Genomic DNA, 16,205 nt, shown 5'->3' with positions numbered 1-16,205 from the left:
TATTATGGGAAGGGCTATCCAGATTATGCAAAGTGCACTGAGCAGTAACACTCAGTTTACCACTGCAGTTTGTGAGCTTTTTCCTCAATCCTGCCAAAATCTGAAGATTAGTAGGACAACCTTACTTTGTCATTGATACCCAGTGCTTATAACCATGGAGTCTAAACAAGTCCTTTTTGGGCTTTCGTGCTGTGGTATGTACTGCAAGTTTAGTGTGCTCTAAGTGTCAGACAGTAACCTAGCTTGGAGTCTCTGCCACTCTTTTCCACAGGTGATTAAAAATCAAGCACACCTACATACCTGTGTGTAATGTGTACAAACAGGACCAGAGCATCTATATGGACAATATGGATTGCATTCATGAGGATGGGGATATGTGAAATCTCTCACTTCATCATACCATGCTTGGACATGAAATGTTGGAGGTCTGTACCTAGGAAAGCCAGCAGCAGAATATTAGATCATTCAAAAGTTGTAGCTTCTACCATTTTTCCTTTAAGTAACATGCAAATTTTGTTAGATTTTCAAAAATCTCGCATATTGCACAAAACAGAATTTTAAACTACCTTCCCCAGTGTGCCCCCAGATTCTGCCCAATTGATGGAAGAAGGCTTGCTGGTCCATGCTCCCACAGACAGGTTTCAGCCCATGACTCTGCAGATCTCTCCAATTCTGCGTCCCACGTCTGAAATTTAAAAGAAAAGAAAGGGAAATCTTCTTAGAAATATTTGGTGCATATTTTATTCTTTATTAAAAAAAAAAAAAGTCAATTTTTTGAAGCTTCCTGTACTGAGGCAGAAGACTGAAAAGTAAGAATTGAAAAATGTATGCTGCATTTGTGTTACATAAGAAAGAAAAATGCTTTCACCAAGAGAAAAACAGTTTTAATCCCTTCACAGCATTCCCTTTAGAAACCATGTGCAGCCATGCTGCAGTGAATAAAGCACAAATATGAAACTGAAAGGCTTAGTTCAACTTTCCAAGCTAAATTAAGTGCATTTTCTGTCTTGTGAGATTGTTTTACTGTAATGGGCATTTTTCTTAACCAAAAGGGTACTATCCAACCTGCTTTCAAATAAGACTTTATTTCCTCTGAACTACTAGTTTATGTGGAAGCAATGAGATTTCCTCTTCCTTTTCTATAACCACATTTTGCCGAAATAATGCACAATTCAAACACAAATTATGAAAACTAGAATAAGGTTCATTCACTGATTTTATGGATAGATTGGCAAAAAAAAGGGACATTCATGATAGTAAAGAGGCATGCTTAGAAGAAGTAAAAAGAAAAGATTACAAATTGTACACTGCAGAAATAGCTTCCAGATACCTGACTCTCTAACACTAACACTCAGGTTAGGAAACTAGAATATTTCCAGGAAGGAAACACATCTTGATAGAACCTGAAGTATTTCATCATACATTCAGACTAAATTTCATTAAATGAGACTGTGCTATCTAAATAGCAGTAATTCAGTATTTCCAGATTCAAATTCCCATGCAGACATTGGAGATCATGTCCACTAATTTTTGGCACAGATGAAAGGTAGAAAACTCCTTAACACAGCCAAAGATTGCACAAATATAACAGACAAATTCCGCGTGCTAAAATTTATTTTTCTACGGATTTTGACATGCAGTTTTCAAATTATTAATCAAATAACTCATTAAAAACAAGTATGTCCTTGGTTATGCAAGACTATTATTATGTAAAGCCTTTATCATCATTCAATTTAATCCTAGAATATCTGTTCTTGCTTCTCTTCTTCAGAAGTCTGTAATGTGTTGGATTCCATTTTGTCCGTTATTATTATCAGCAAATAAACAATTTACAGGGTATATTTTGACTCCCAAAATTCAGCATTTATTTTGACAGATATACTCAAATAGTATAATAATGACAGAATAAATCTTTTAACTCACCTATGGATACAGAAACCACTGACTTTAGAAAACTGTACAAATTTTGCATTCACTGTCCTGGGCCATTATTTCTGTCATAAACCAAAACTTTTTTAATCTCCAGAAATAGATATTCTAATCTTAAATCATAAAGTTTTATATGATGGTTTGTATAATTCTCTTCCTCTTCCCTTTAGTTTTCACACCACATTAAAATGTTCTTCTCCCTATTGTACTCATTGTAAAAAACAAATGAAGGTTAACACAGCTTCTCCACATACATACTTTGTTCTTATAGGCTGTAGTAGAGTTGCTTCATCTTCTACCACAAAATCACAAGACCATAATAAAAACCACTACAATTTGTCTTTGTTGCATATATTGTATGATATTAAGCTACCTCAAAATCTCATAATATGTAGATTTAGCTCCTATGATGAGCAAGTTATAAAGTTAATAATTTCCCAAATAATTGCTGTTAAGAACAATTTTGCCAACTGAACTCTGAAATACAAATTTAGAATAAATTAGACTTATGATAGAACAAAATTTCAGCACTTGCTCAGTTTTAGCACTTCCTATCTGCAAGGCTAGCTACAATTTCTTATAGCTCTTATGACCTTCAGAAAGCCAGAAGATATTCTCTTGTAAATCATCTCCCTCTTTTTCCAGTCTTAAAATAACAGTAATGGTTAAAGGAATTGTACTATCATTCTATTTTTCTTACCACACAAGTTTAAAAATATTTTATGCAGCTAACTGAAATAATGATACTTCTTTTTTTCTTCAAGTTTGGAGTTAGGCAATCAATAGTAGCTGCTTGAATCAGCTCTTCAAGCTTGAGAAGTAGTTACTTTTAACCAAATTTTCTTTAAAGAGTGATGAAAGCTATGCATGACAGAGCCATCCAGAACTCTGAACAAACAGCTTTCTGATGAAAAACTTAAATTCATTGTTAATCCTCCTGACAGATGAGCACCCACACTCCAAGTACTGTTGAAATTGGAAATGGTCTTCAAAGAAAGTTCTGTCTTCTTTAACTGTTTCTCTGCCTTCATCCACAGTATAAAATACTGTCTTTACTCCCTTTACCTTACCTACCAGGGATAAGCACAGTTTCCACTTTCTAGGCCTCATCATAATGCATTTTACTTGAAGCAACTTCATTTATGATTACCAAGATATAACTTTAATTTTTTTTCTCATTTGCATGACTTAGGTATATTTTAAGATTTGAGGAGTAAGTATCAAAAGTGTTACATATTCAGGTGTAAAAGAATCAGTCAAGTGGAAATTGCACTATAGGGAAAAAAACCACACCTCCTTAACTGTAGTTTTTATTGTTCAATGGGCTCATTTTCTCATCAAAGCCTCCACCTCCTGAAATGTCTTCAATACAAGTTAAAATTAAAAATAAATAAACAAGCAAACAAAAAACAAACACCAAAAACTCAACTAAGAAACATAAATTTTATAAAATATTCTGGAAGAATGTCCAAATGTCCCAGTTTCAAATAATTTCCTAGAGATTAGAGTCACTTTCTTGATTACCAGAGACTTCAAAGAAAAAATGTGAATAAAACATTACTAATCTCCTACAGCCAGTAGACAAAAAAGAGATGAAAGTGCTAGAAGTCACAGTTACTTGTGTCTCCAAGACCTAATAAGACAGAAGCCATAAAACACAAATTCAAATCAATGTAGAAATTAAATAATTTCCCGATCTCCAGGATCACCATAACGACCTTTAATAAAAGAGGGAAACTTGATATTCAAGGATCATTTTCTCCAGGCTCAAGGATGAGACATCCTGATGAGCAAGAAATCAGGCAAAGGGGGCAAAGGACATGTGTGGATGAATAAAGAACTGTCATTACTCAACCATAGACAGGAAATACACAGGAGATGGAAGCAGGCTCAGGCCATTTGGAAAGAATATAGAGAGGTTGCCAGAGTAAATAAAAATGAGAGAAGGAAGGCCAAAGCTCTTCAAGAGTCTGGTCAGGGACAACGAGGACAAAAAGGACTTGTTCAAATATATCAATAACAAAAGGAAAACAAAGCATAGTGTGGGCCTGTTACTAAATGGAGCAAGACACAAAGAAGGCAGTTACTGAACACCTTTGCATTGGGCTTCACTGACAAGACCAGCTCTCAGGAATCTCTGATCTAAGGGACTAGAGTAATGGAATGATGGAAGACTTTCCCTCTGTCAAAGAGGATTGTGTCAGAGAACACCTCACCAAACTTAACATCAAGAAGTCTATGGGCCCTAACAGGATACATCCACAAGTCCTGAGAGACCTGGCAGACACAATAGTGAGGCTGCTCACAATCATGTCTGAAAGCTTGTGGAGATTAGAGTCGTGCCTGAGGACTGAAAAAAAGCAAATGTCACTACAATCTTCAAAAAGCACAAGAATGAGGACCCAGGAAATTACCACAGATCAGCCTCACCTCAGTCCCTTGAAAGGCAATGGAGCACTCCATTCTGGAGCCCATCTCTACCAACATAAAGGACAAGGTGATCAGGAGTACTAAGCACAGATTCACTGAAGGTAAATCATGTTTGACCAACCTGATTTCCCTCTATGATGAAGCAACTGCCTGGCTGGATGAGGGGAGAGCAGTGGATATCATCTACCTTGACCTCAGCAAGGTTTTCAACACTATCTTGCACAACATCCTCACAGGCAAACTCAGGAACTGTGGACTGGATGAGTGACAGTGAGGCGGGTTGAGACCTGGCTGAACAGGAGATCCCAGAAGGTTGTAATCAGTGGCACAGGGTCTTTTTGGAGGCCTGTCACTAGTAGTAGGGTTTAATAATGGACCTAATATTTTTTAACTTTTTTATCAATTACTTGGATGAAGGGGCAGATGTCTCCTCAGGAAGTTGACATTGATAACACAAAGCTGGGAGGAGTTGTCCCAGAGAGCCGTGCAGCCCTTCAGAAGGACCTGGACAGGTGGGACAGATGGGCAGAGAAGAACCATCTGAAATTCATCAAAGGCAAATGCAGAGTCCCGCACCTGGGGAAGAAAATCCCCAGGTACAAGGGTGCAAAGAGACTGGAGCCAGGCTCTTCTAGGTAGTGCCAGGCAATAGGACAAGAGGCAATAGACAGAAACTGATGCGGAGGAAGTTCCACCTGGACATGAGGAAGAACTTTACTGTATGGGTGAGTGAGCACTGGAACAGATTGCCTAGAGACCTAGAGAGGTTGCACAGTCCCTCCCACTGGAGGTATTCAAGAATAATCCGGGTACTATCCTATGCTATGTGCTCTAGGATGACCCTGCTTGAGAACGGAGGTTCAACCAGATGACCCACTGTGGTCCTTCCAACCTTACCAATTTTATGATTCTATAAATGGTATCCTAATCTCTGATGCAACCACTTGAAAAACTATCTTTAATTTATATATGACGACTCCAGTAATGCAAAAATTACACACAGGTGCTAGTAACATGAATACATATGAAATTTCTGAAAACAAATTAAAAACTTACAAGAAATCTGCAAGATTGCAATGCCGTATCACGGCTTACTCTGAGAAAATTAGCTTAAAGGTATTTTTAAAGGCCAATTCTAAAGTTACATGTAGGTGGAATTTGAAGAATTCAGATTTTCTACTGAGTTATCAACATGCCTAATCATTGCTTCAGAGATGGGATCAAGAACAGGAAGGAGTCACTTTTCATTTTTGTTACCACCTTGAATTTTGTTCTTCTCTTTCATTGACTAGAATAGGAGATCCAAATTTCTCTCCTAAACTAATTATTCTAATTGAAGTTATATGAAGAAAAACCTGTGTATCTTAATTCTAAGGATAAAAGACTGTTTATTTTAAAGTTTTTTATACCAATCCTGTCAGATTAGTTCTAAATATAATGCATTTCTCACAAAGCAGGCAAAATGAAACAAATATGTAAAATAATCTGCCTAAGTATTTAAAATATACCTCTTTATTGGAATAGGAATATTATTCTTGTGCTTTTAATAGCATTCCCTTGTTTCACTTACATGATGGCAAGCTTTGGGCTTCAAACAATGCAAGTATATCCATACACAAAGAAAAACACCTAAGTTTTCATATTCCTTCAGATAAAATAACACAATAAAGAACTTCAAACAAAGACAAAACTAATTAGTGATCTTCAAAATGCCAAGATGCTTGGCATTTTAAAAGAAGCCAGAATAAAAATGGAAGAATATGAAGAGTCACAGCAACCTATTTATTTTACATCCTACCAGAAGTAAGCATTTCTCAAATTTTAACCACAATGTCATCAGTGATATTTAAATCTGGCTACTGAAATATATATTGAGCTGACCCCAAATAAGCTTTAGGCTTAATTTAAGAAGTTGTCCCACTCAGAATAATCAGAATCAGTCGGTATTTTACAGATTTAAACTAATTAAACAAAATTTAATTTGGACACTTTTAAAACCACTTAACTCTTTGAAAGAAACAGCAAAGTTGAAAAGAAATCTCTGCATAGCTACAGGCAAGGATCCTTTTGTTTGTCAAAAGATGAATTAAATCTTCAAACACCATTACTTAAAAACACAGAAAATTTCTTTTCATAAAAAGGGAGACTATAATTTTTTGAAATATAGGCGTGCACAGCACCTGATTTCTCATCCACTAGTTCCCTCATCCATGCTCTGACGTTTCAGTGACTTTGCTCTATCAGATTTTCTTGGTAAATACTGGGTATTGAAGGGAGCACAAGAAGATGAAAGTGCAATGAGGCAGTTGACTCCCAGGTCTAAAAAGCACTTGGACTGGGATTCCTTTGGTACTACATGCAATGTAATGGAACTTGTTTATCAAGAAAACGTATTGCTCACATTGTCAGAAAATTACATGAGATCTATCTTTTGTATAAGGTATCATCATCAGGGTTGGCTTTCTACATTGAAGTCTGCACATACTGAAAATATCGCAAACTGCTCAGAGGTATGAACCTCCTTGAAACGACTCCCTTTTGTTTTGCAGAACACTGCTAGAGTGCACTTTGAAGTTGTTCATGGGTATTCATTCCACACAGAAAGACACAGCAGAAAAAAAAAAACAAACCCTGAAATGCAATTAGCATGAATGTCAGGTTCTCAGCATCAATTCTTTTGCTCTACAAATCTGTTTGAATGGCATCACAACACTTGTCAACACAGGCATTTCTTTCATCAGTATCCTGTTAAAACTAGTGCACCATCAAAGACACACAGATATGGCATTATCAGTGTTTCACAAATATTCTCAGACACTTCCCTGGCTGAAGCCAAAACCCAGCTGAGCAGGTTAAACTGAATGGCAGCAGCAGTTACTGCCTCCAGCTGCTGACTCTTCTACCCCAGAAGATTGCACTGCATTTTGCAGCAGGGATATTGCGGACAATATAGATCTTCTGACTGCTTCTGGTATTACAACAGATGACATCGAAACAAACCACAACTAATGCCAGCTTAGCTTTACGGACTGGACTACAAATTTTGGAATTAATTTCTGTCAACATGGGGTTCAGGTAGAGTGTAGACCTAAACTATTGTTCTGCTTATTGGAGGAACTGCTATTTCAGTGAGACTACCACATCTTAAATTAAAATTCATCACCAGCCAAACAAATTACATGGGGTGGGATTAACCTCCCCTGAATTTAAACAGCTTCAAAGCAGATACCTATATCTGAGCTAAATATGTAAATAATTTTTGCAGTTACATAGACAAATGAGAACCTATAGAGGGAGATAATTTTAGCCACTCACCTTTAACTGAGATAAACTGTGTGTTGGAGATTCTCATTTTTCTCCACTAATTAAAGGAGATTGGCTCAAATGCAGACATCTACACCACAGACATCAAAAGCTCTGTGAGATGAATCCAACCATTCGTGTTGCGCGAGTGTTAAATCAAAAATGTACATTCTCATCCAAGCCACATCAGCATGAGTCCACCTATTATACCAAATGGTGTTGCAACAGAACTGCAAAGCCCATTAGCTCAAAAAACATCTTCCAGTAAAAAAAAAACTTAAAAAAAACCCCTCAACAATGATAACATTTTAATTGGAGATATTTTCACATATGCTGGAAGGCAGAAAAAATCATATGGAATGGGACTATACATAAATTAAAAAGAGCTAAAATTTAAGCTCAGTAAAGATGGAAAAGTAAGTACAGTGGGCACCACTGAAAGTAAACATTTACCATGGCATAGTATAAATACCTCATTGCTGTATACATTCTAAATATAGGGAAAGAGTGGGAAAGCAAATACCATGGTACAGTATGGGTATTTATTTACTTTTTAAAAGAATCCACTGTATTACAACTAATGACATTGAGAAGGAAAAAAAGTAAAGATGAAACATAGAATGAGAAATACCATGAGCAAATATGCCAGAAATATAGTTGAAAACTAGAAACCACCTGCATGGCACCAACACAGAAAAACAGAAATATAGAGTTGAAAATTACTTCAAGAGACTGATCCTGACTGTAGTCTATCTAGCCTTTTCCATTGAGCCAAACATATGTGTATTATACATTCTTATGATTTAAAACAGTAACAATATTTTCAGAATAATATTTACTTTCATCTTCTGGACTTTTATGATTGTAAGAGTAAAGAGCATCTCCTTGGTATGCAACCTAAACTTCCTGCCCTGCAATGCTAGCTGACGTTTTATTCTCACATTGAAAAAAATTTCTCTTTCCTGTAACTCCCTTCATTTATTTCCCAGATTAACCAAATTCAGCTGCTTTATTCCTTCAATCATCTCATAAATCACATATTCTGTCTTCATAATCAACCTTATTAATCTCTTTCATTCTCTCTAGAACAGGTAGACTATTCTTCAAAAATTACCAAAAAATGGACATTTCCATTTCAGACAAATTCTCATCAGTTTCACCCATGGATGACTCCTTTTACAGACTGGTGCCACATATTATTTTTTAAGTCATTGCAACTCCTGCATCCCTATATTGCAGTTTTACTTCTACATTTTCTCTTGTATTTCACCTGTTTGATTTCTTCCTCATTCCATACCTTGCAGTTAAGTTTCACCACACTGATCCCTGGCCAATATTTCTACTTCTCAAGTTCTAATTTTGATCATGTTCTTTAAAACAACCCCATCCTGTGACCATATTTTACATATATATATATACACACTGCAGTTTTCAGGTGTAGTCTTTGCTCACACAAGTCAGAAGTGTTTAACCAAAACAGAAGAAGCTCCAACAGCATTGAACATTCAATCTTCCACCTGTTTAAAAGGAGGTTCTGTCAATTTTCTCTCACAAAAACATCAGGGTAGAAAGTGTCAAGAACTTTCCAGAGTCAAAATATGGCACCTAATACTTCCCTAATTACTGTGTCATTAAAAAGTAAAATGGATTGGTTTGACATGATCTCTTTTTGATGAACAGCCATGGGCAGTTTTCATCACCTTGTCTTTCAGTCATGCTTCAGTGGGGCAGTCAGTACAAAGATGCTGAAGGAAGTCCATGAAAACTAATGATAATTAGCACATCTGAAAAGCAAATAGCTTGCACTCAACTGAGAGGCTCACCTCCAGTCATTTGAGTCAGAAAAAAATGTGACCTCCCCACAGCCTCCTTTATGCAGCAGTGACCACAAAAACTCAGGAGTACTGTAACACCAGGCAAAATTACCTTGAAAATAAAAACCCAACAATACTAACAAGTACCAATACATTCTTTAAGCATAAAGAAAGAATAGCTAAAACTGCCAAACTTTCCTCTACAAAGAAAGTTAAGACAGGCATTTTCTGCTGGAAAACTACTACCTGGCTAGAAGTGAAATGGTAAGGAACTTACATGCTACCATGTGGCAGGCTGGAGTTTATAGAGCTTTAAACCGGGCAGAGATCCCTGAATAGACCTTGAGGTTTCAGCTACTCTTTTGGAAAAGAGTAAAAAGCAGGAAAACTGTGGCTTTTGCCTGGAAACAGGAAAGTAGTATAAGGCCAAAAATATTGTTACCAAACACTGAAAAAATTGCACCAATATTTAGAAGTATCTCCTTATTACAGCTTCATGTGTTTGAGCTTTTTGTGTTGAAGAAGTAAAACCAGGAATAGGAACCAGCAGACATGACTAATCACATTTAATTCTCTGTGTACTCTAAGCATGTTAAAAAACCTTGCTGGAATATTCAGCTTTCCAAGGTGTTCTGAAACAGTGCATTCACTTTGCTACTTCTTTTAAAAGAAGTGCATTAAGACTGTCTATTAGAACATGACTAAATATCATCTTTTCACTTCTATATTTTAACAGAAATGGAAGAGAAGCAACAACATGAAAGCTGATCTTGATTTCTCTAGTTTGTCCATTGTCAGATTATGAATTGCACACATTCATTACAAATAGAATTCATGAATATTTATAGCTAATCACAAACTGACCAGAGCACAGGTCCTTACCTCAAATCCTAGTAGTGATTACCAGGTCAAACTCACTGTAACTGATTGATTTCATACAGCAGTTTTAGAGAAGTTATAGAATTTCCTGGACTTTGAACAGGAATTAGCCATGGTATCTCAAATATGTGTCAAACTAAATGCTTTTAAAAGGTGACCACTGTGTTTTGACATAAGTGAATTGAACTTACTGCCAGAAAGCATCCATTGACCATATGTGACCTGGCACTACTGTCAGAAATATTTGCAAACAGAATCTCAAAAACCTGTTGGAAAATGTATTAAAGGAATCCCTGGCCACTTGAAGATCCAACAGAGAATTCAGGACAAATCTATTGTCAGGCATCCAAATCCTGGATTTAACAGCCTCATTTTAAGAAACTGCTATCTTGTTTCATAATAAAGAGAATTTTGCCCATCTTTATATTACCAGAGGATAGTCTTTCGAATGAATCACACTTTTTTAATGATAGTCACTCAGGCCAAATCTAAGGCTGATTACATTGACGTAGAACAGGATAACTTCATATCTAACATTTCAATGAAATAATGTTAAGAAATATGTATTTTTTTCCCAATTAAAAAGAAAAAAATAGTTAAGGAAGATTCTAAGGCAAATATCATGAAGATGACAGGCAACAGGAAGCTACTTTTATAAATCTCATTGATCCTTTCTGTGTTCTGTTCATATTTTGTATTTAAGTTTAGATTCTGCTACTACTGATTAATATTTAATAATCTTCTTTAATCTGGGGACAAAGAAGTTCTCTGACAGCAAAAATAAAAGATGAATAGTGTCTGTCCTGTGTTGCTAATTATTTTATTTCAGGAAGGCTCCCTTAAACTTTGAAACAGTGAGCCTTTTTGCTGCTTTCCACTTTCAGTTTCTTTACTTGGAGTTGCTTAGTTGTTGTTGGCATTACATCAATAGAAGTCATACCACTTTTTTTCTTGGCCACTTCACATTGCACAATCCTTTGCTAAAACTGCCAGGGAGAATAAGAGGATAAGTCAACGTCACTGTGTTCTTTGATGCAGAGTCAGTAGCCTTTGAGCACAGGCAAAGAAGCTGAAGCACTTCCACCAATCTTTGAAGTGAAGCAGAAAAGTGGAAAACCAGAGGCAAAGCGGGCAGGTTCACTGTGAATAGAGCCGCTCTGTTCTTGGCACCCAAAGTGCTCTTCAGCCACTTAGGGAATTCCACAAACCAAAGTCCTCTGCTCAAAAGGAACAGGAATTGTTTTTAATCAAGCATCCCTGAAGAGTTTTGGCAAGATGGGTAACATACACTAAACAGAGACATCAAAATGTTCTGTCAGAAAGGTCTAGGAAATTTAACAGGGCACTTCAGAACAGAAAAATTCAGCAAAACATGCACGTCCATTACAAGATCTTCCTTTATCTTTCCTAATGCTTTTTCAATTCTCCTAGGAATACTACAAAAATTAAAAAAACCCTCAGCTGGGAATTTAAAGATGCACATAGAGAAGGGCTGCTACTCCCTGATTCAAATTGATCATAGAACCTAAATGCATCACAAAATAGCAATAAAATTAATTTTGATCCCTATTCAGTTCCTGTGATGCCATGAATAACCTTTTACTATCATGCAAGAGCTCTATCCACTAGTGGGTTCATACAATCCAAAGTCCAGTGGTTTCTATTTAATATAACAGAAGATTGCCTATAGGAATTTTTTTTTTAAATCTAAATAAGCAGTATTTTTTTTTTTCTTCTGAGGTCTTCCTAAAGCTACTGAAATGGAGACGCAAATCTTCAAGCCTTCCAAAATATAAGGCCCTTCATAGAAGTTATGAATTAGTCATGATTTTGAAAGGAACTATATGGTATCAGCACTTTCAACACATCACTACCAAGGTTTTCAAACTATGACCTTCAGAGGTATTATACCAACAGTATACCAAACTAAGAAAAAAATATTTCTTTTCTTTCTCCCTCTTTTTTGTTTTGAGAGCAAAATATGAGTTCAATACTGCTGCCAGATACACATCCAGAATTTTTCTGAAGAACCACACAGCTATACAAAATAAATATTCTAATCTCAACTGTTTTAAAAGCACCTCTAGAACTTTGTGTTTTCCTCACAAGTTTTACAAGGTAAAACTTTATAGAAGCAAGTTAAGGGCTTTGTAATGACATCCCTGGTATTTATTGGCAGGATCTTGCCAAAAGACTAGAGATAACAAAATAAGCAAAGACTTCCTTGCCCTAGAAGACACTGGTGTCTCCAATTACAGTAATTACAAAATGCAGTGCATGGCTCCAGGCCAAGAATATCACGTTGAAATGCTCTGCTCTCTATCAAGCTGAAACCTGAATACTCTTAAAATACAGCAAAGGCACATGCATGGAATGAGGATCTCACATGAATCATTTGACTTCTTTGTTTGGGAAAATACGTATGAAATCAAGGAATGAATATGAAAAGAATGGTTTAAAATAGAGTGCATTATCATTAACCAAAATTACTTCTGTGAATATTCTTCTTGGTGAACCATTTCATTCTGCAAACTACAACTGTTTGGAATAAAGAAGAATTAACAACTTCCACTATCCAAATAATAATGACTATTTTTAAAGTCTTGACTGCAATAATCATGAAGAAAATAAGTTTTCATGAATATATTCAGATTTACTGGGGTGTAATGTTATCAATGAAATTATTGGGAAAGAAGTTTTTGCAATTTCAGTTCATGATACACAACAAATGCTTCAAAAAATATGAAAAAAAGAAAAAGAAAATATTAGGAGTTCAGGAAGTTTTTCAAGTTTCATTAAGCCTTTACAATCTTTTTAGAATTTATTAATATGCAGCAAGCCCTTTCTAACTAACAAGTGAATTAGGGGACTATTTCACAAGAATCCACAACAAACCATATGACAAAGCCTGATGGTTCCCATTTTTTCCTTAAAGGACAGGTCTTTGGCAAGGGAGGCTGGGCAGGCACAGGCAGCTCCAGCACAGCAGAGGACCAGGCAAGGACACCTGAGCAGCAGCAGAGCAGCAGAGCCACAGCTCCCCTGCTCTGGTCAGACTGAACGGTGCCAGCAGCTCTTGGCTGCAGTTTCCAGGACTCACTCCAGTGTCTTTTCCATCCTTGGGGTGTACCCCAAGTGCACACGTGGTGTGAAGGCCACGCTGCTGGCAACAGCCCAGGGGATGTGCTGAAAGCATGACATGTCACACAATGCTCTAAGCTCTGTTCAGGTGCTTTAGAAGGGAAGCAGGGAAACCTCATTCCTTTCCCCTCTATTTCCAGTGCTGTTAAATTCATGCACGTACCAAAAAGAAAATGTTCCTTATGCTTTTCTTTAAAAGGATGCAATCCAGACAAAAAAATATACAACATGCATTTGCCATGCATTTTCATAACACACTGTTCATCATAACCTCAAGAAAAGATTTTTCTTTTTCTATTTTAGTCATAATGTCAACAACCCAAAAACTCTCTCAGCTTTGAAGGAGGAGGTCTAGGAAAGAATGATCTAACATGCAGTCATAAGGTCATATAAGGCCACTGCAGAGGAGTTTAATGAATTTTTGAAATTCTGCTCCCTACAGAAGAGCTTATGCATGTCCTCACACCAGAATTCTGCCATACTGAAAAAGAGACAGAAGATGAGGTGGAGGATCCAAATCAGACTTAAGATACAATAGCTGAAACTAAAAATACTGACAGTATCAAATTGCCAGAACCAAACTATATCTTTCAAGAACCTGGAAGAACTTTCTCATTAAACCTCTAAAGACTGTACACTACACAATCTGTCTTGTTACCACATCACCAAAAAAACAGAACCTGGTTAATAATATTTTTAAAAGCTTATAGAAGATCCTGAGAAACCACAGACTAAAAAACGACTTCCATTGGGATGATTTTATAGGGTAGGTTAAAAAAAAATATTAAATATACAGATAATTTCTCCCACACATATTACATCTTGAAGGTACCAACATGTGGAAAAGGATTAAGTGCAGTTAAATTTTCCAAAGAGTTCCTAAGTTACTTAAAAATTAACAAACAAACAAAATTAAGCTATCATAAGGTAAAGAAAGAAATGATAAATGACAGAAAAAAAATTAAGAATACAAAATAATTTTCTAATTCCCTGAAAGATGTGTCCATGGTTTCTGCAGAATACTTTTTCCACAATAGCCCAAGAAAAAAGGGAATGCAATATAGTATTCACTACTTAAGATATGTCAAAACAGAATAGGAAAAATAAAAGATAAAGATAGGAGACTCATCAATGCTAAGTGATTGGAAGACAAAATGATTTATAGCATTCAATGTGAATGAATACAAAGTAATAAGGACATTGCTGGAGATAACAGACAACTATATATACACAGTAGTGTAGTAAATGACCTCCTAGCACATTAGAAAGATCTTGAAGTCATTGTGAATAGCATTGTGAAACATGTCAGCTGTAAGACACTAAGTCAAAAAGTAAAAAGAATGCTAGAAATTATGAGAAAGTAAAGAAAATAAATACAATTATAACAATTTGCAGTATGGCATAACTATCCACAGTTTGGTTTGTCCCCTTTGCACTAAAGGGAAAATAGGAGAATTATAGCAAAATGGAACAGCTTTTCAGATAGAACAATTTTCAAGTAAAGGGATTAGGATTCTTCAGCTGAAAGCCTTGTGATCACTGAGGAAATTGTCATTTCTCACAATAAAGAAAAATAAGGCATCAAATAGAAAATCAAGTTTAAAGGAAAACAAATGTATACTTTTCCACTCACTGCATAATTAAATTCATAGAGCTCTGCAAATTGATGCCATGGATTCAAAAATGCAGGTGGCCTCAGAAACCTTCAGATTTATAAAGAAAATTCTACATGAGAGTATCCCATCTGATGCAAAAAGTACAAGAGCAGATGGGGAAGTCCCTAAGCTGCTGTTTGCTGGAAGCTGGGGTGCTCCATTGCAGAAGTTTCTCTTTTCACATGCTTTATTCTTATCCTCTTATCTTAGGAATCCATTACTGCTCACCACCAAAGCCACAGTACTTGGGAAGATGAACTTTTCATCCAGTAAGTTCAGCCAGACAACCATGAGAACACTTTGTTCATTAGACCTAGCTGCTGTGAATCTTGCTGCACTGTAACTTTAGGTCTCTGAACTATGACAGCCCAGTAATGTTTGCTTTTTCAAAGCATTTGGGAAGAGTGTACAGTTCAGTAAGGCAACTTTTTAGTTTTCCTTTTTTTTTTTTTTTTTTTTTTTTTTAATAGAACCAAGATCTTATGCTGCAGGCCTTATCTCAAAGGTAAGGTTGGACTTTGTCAGTAAGTAATAAAACCAACAGCTCCTACCCAGCGTGGCTCTCCATCCCACCCATTCTTAGTTATGCATTCCAGTGTTATCAGCACTGGTACTCATCTGATTCTGCCATGCAGGGAGACAGTATCATGACTCAGAATGAAAAAAAAAACACCCTAAAATTACATTTTTTAAAATAAAATCTGATTCTTTAAGTACTTGGATCAGTCTCATCATCAACTCAGGTGTGTTCCATCAGCAGGACAGAGGCCAGAGCTGTCTGTTACTCTGGGACATCTAAGGTAACCCAACAGAGCAGTGAGAGCATCCAGGCCCCACATACTGCTCCAAGCACTCTTGGATATCTTAAACTTCTCAAGTCCTCCACAGATTTATAGAGACACAGGTTTACCAGGGAGGCACCTGGACCTGGCTCATCCCCATTCAGGTTCAGTGAGACATAAAACTTCATTCCCCAAGCAGAACTAGCTCTATTCACAAGGAAAGGGCTCACTAATACAAAGGGCAATTTACAGGGACATGACTATGCCAATAG

General features: G+C 36.4%; 1 protein-coding gene across 2 annotated transcripts in view; it reads right to left on the bottom strand.

Annotated features, from left to right (window-relative positions):
• Positions 1 to 16,205, bottom strand: part of CRISPLD1 (cysteine rich secretory protein LCCL domain containing 1) — a 37,675-nt gene that overhangs the window by 17,814 nt on the left and 3,656 nt on the right. For both annotated transcript variants that reach the window (XM_083855848.1, XM_083855849.1), the window contains 2 exons: positions 567 to 685; positions 301 to 433 (listed from right to left, as the gene is read on the bottom strand). In XM_083855848.1, the coding sequence (XP_083711974.1) occupies positions 301 to 433; positions 567 to 685 (252 nt within the window). The remainder of the gene's footprint in view (positions 1 to 300; positions 434 to 566; positions 686 to 16,205) is intronic.

The sequence above is a fragment of the Zosterops lateralis genome, assembly GCF_965231275.1.
Source record: "Zosterops lateralis genome assembly, chromosome: 1".
Classification (NCBI taxonomy): Eukaryota; Metazoa; Chordata; class Aves; order Passeriformes; family Zosteropidae; genus Zosterops; species Zosterops lateralis.
The sequence above is the reverse complement of the archived record's forward strand: the minus strand, read 5'-3'. Positions and strand labels throughout refer to the sequence as shown.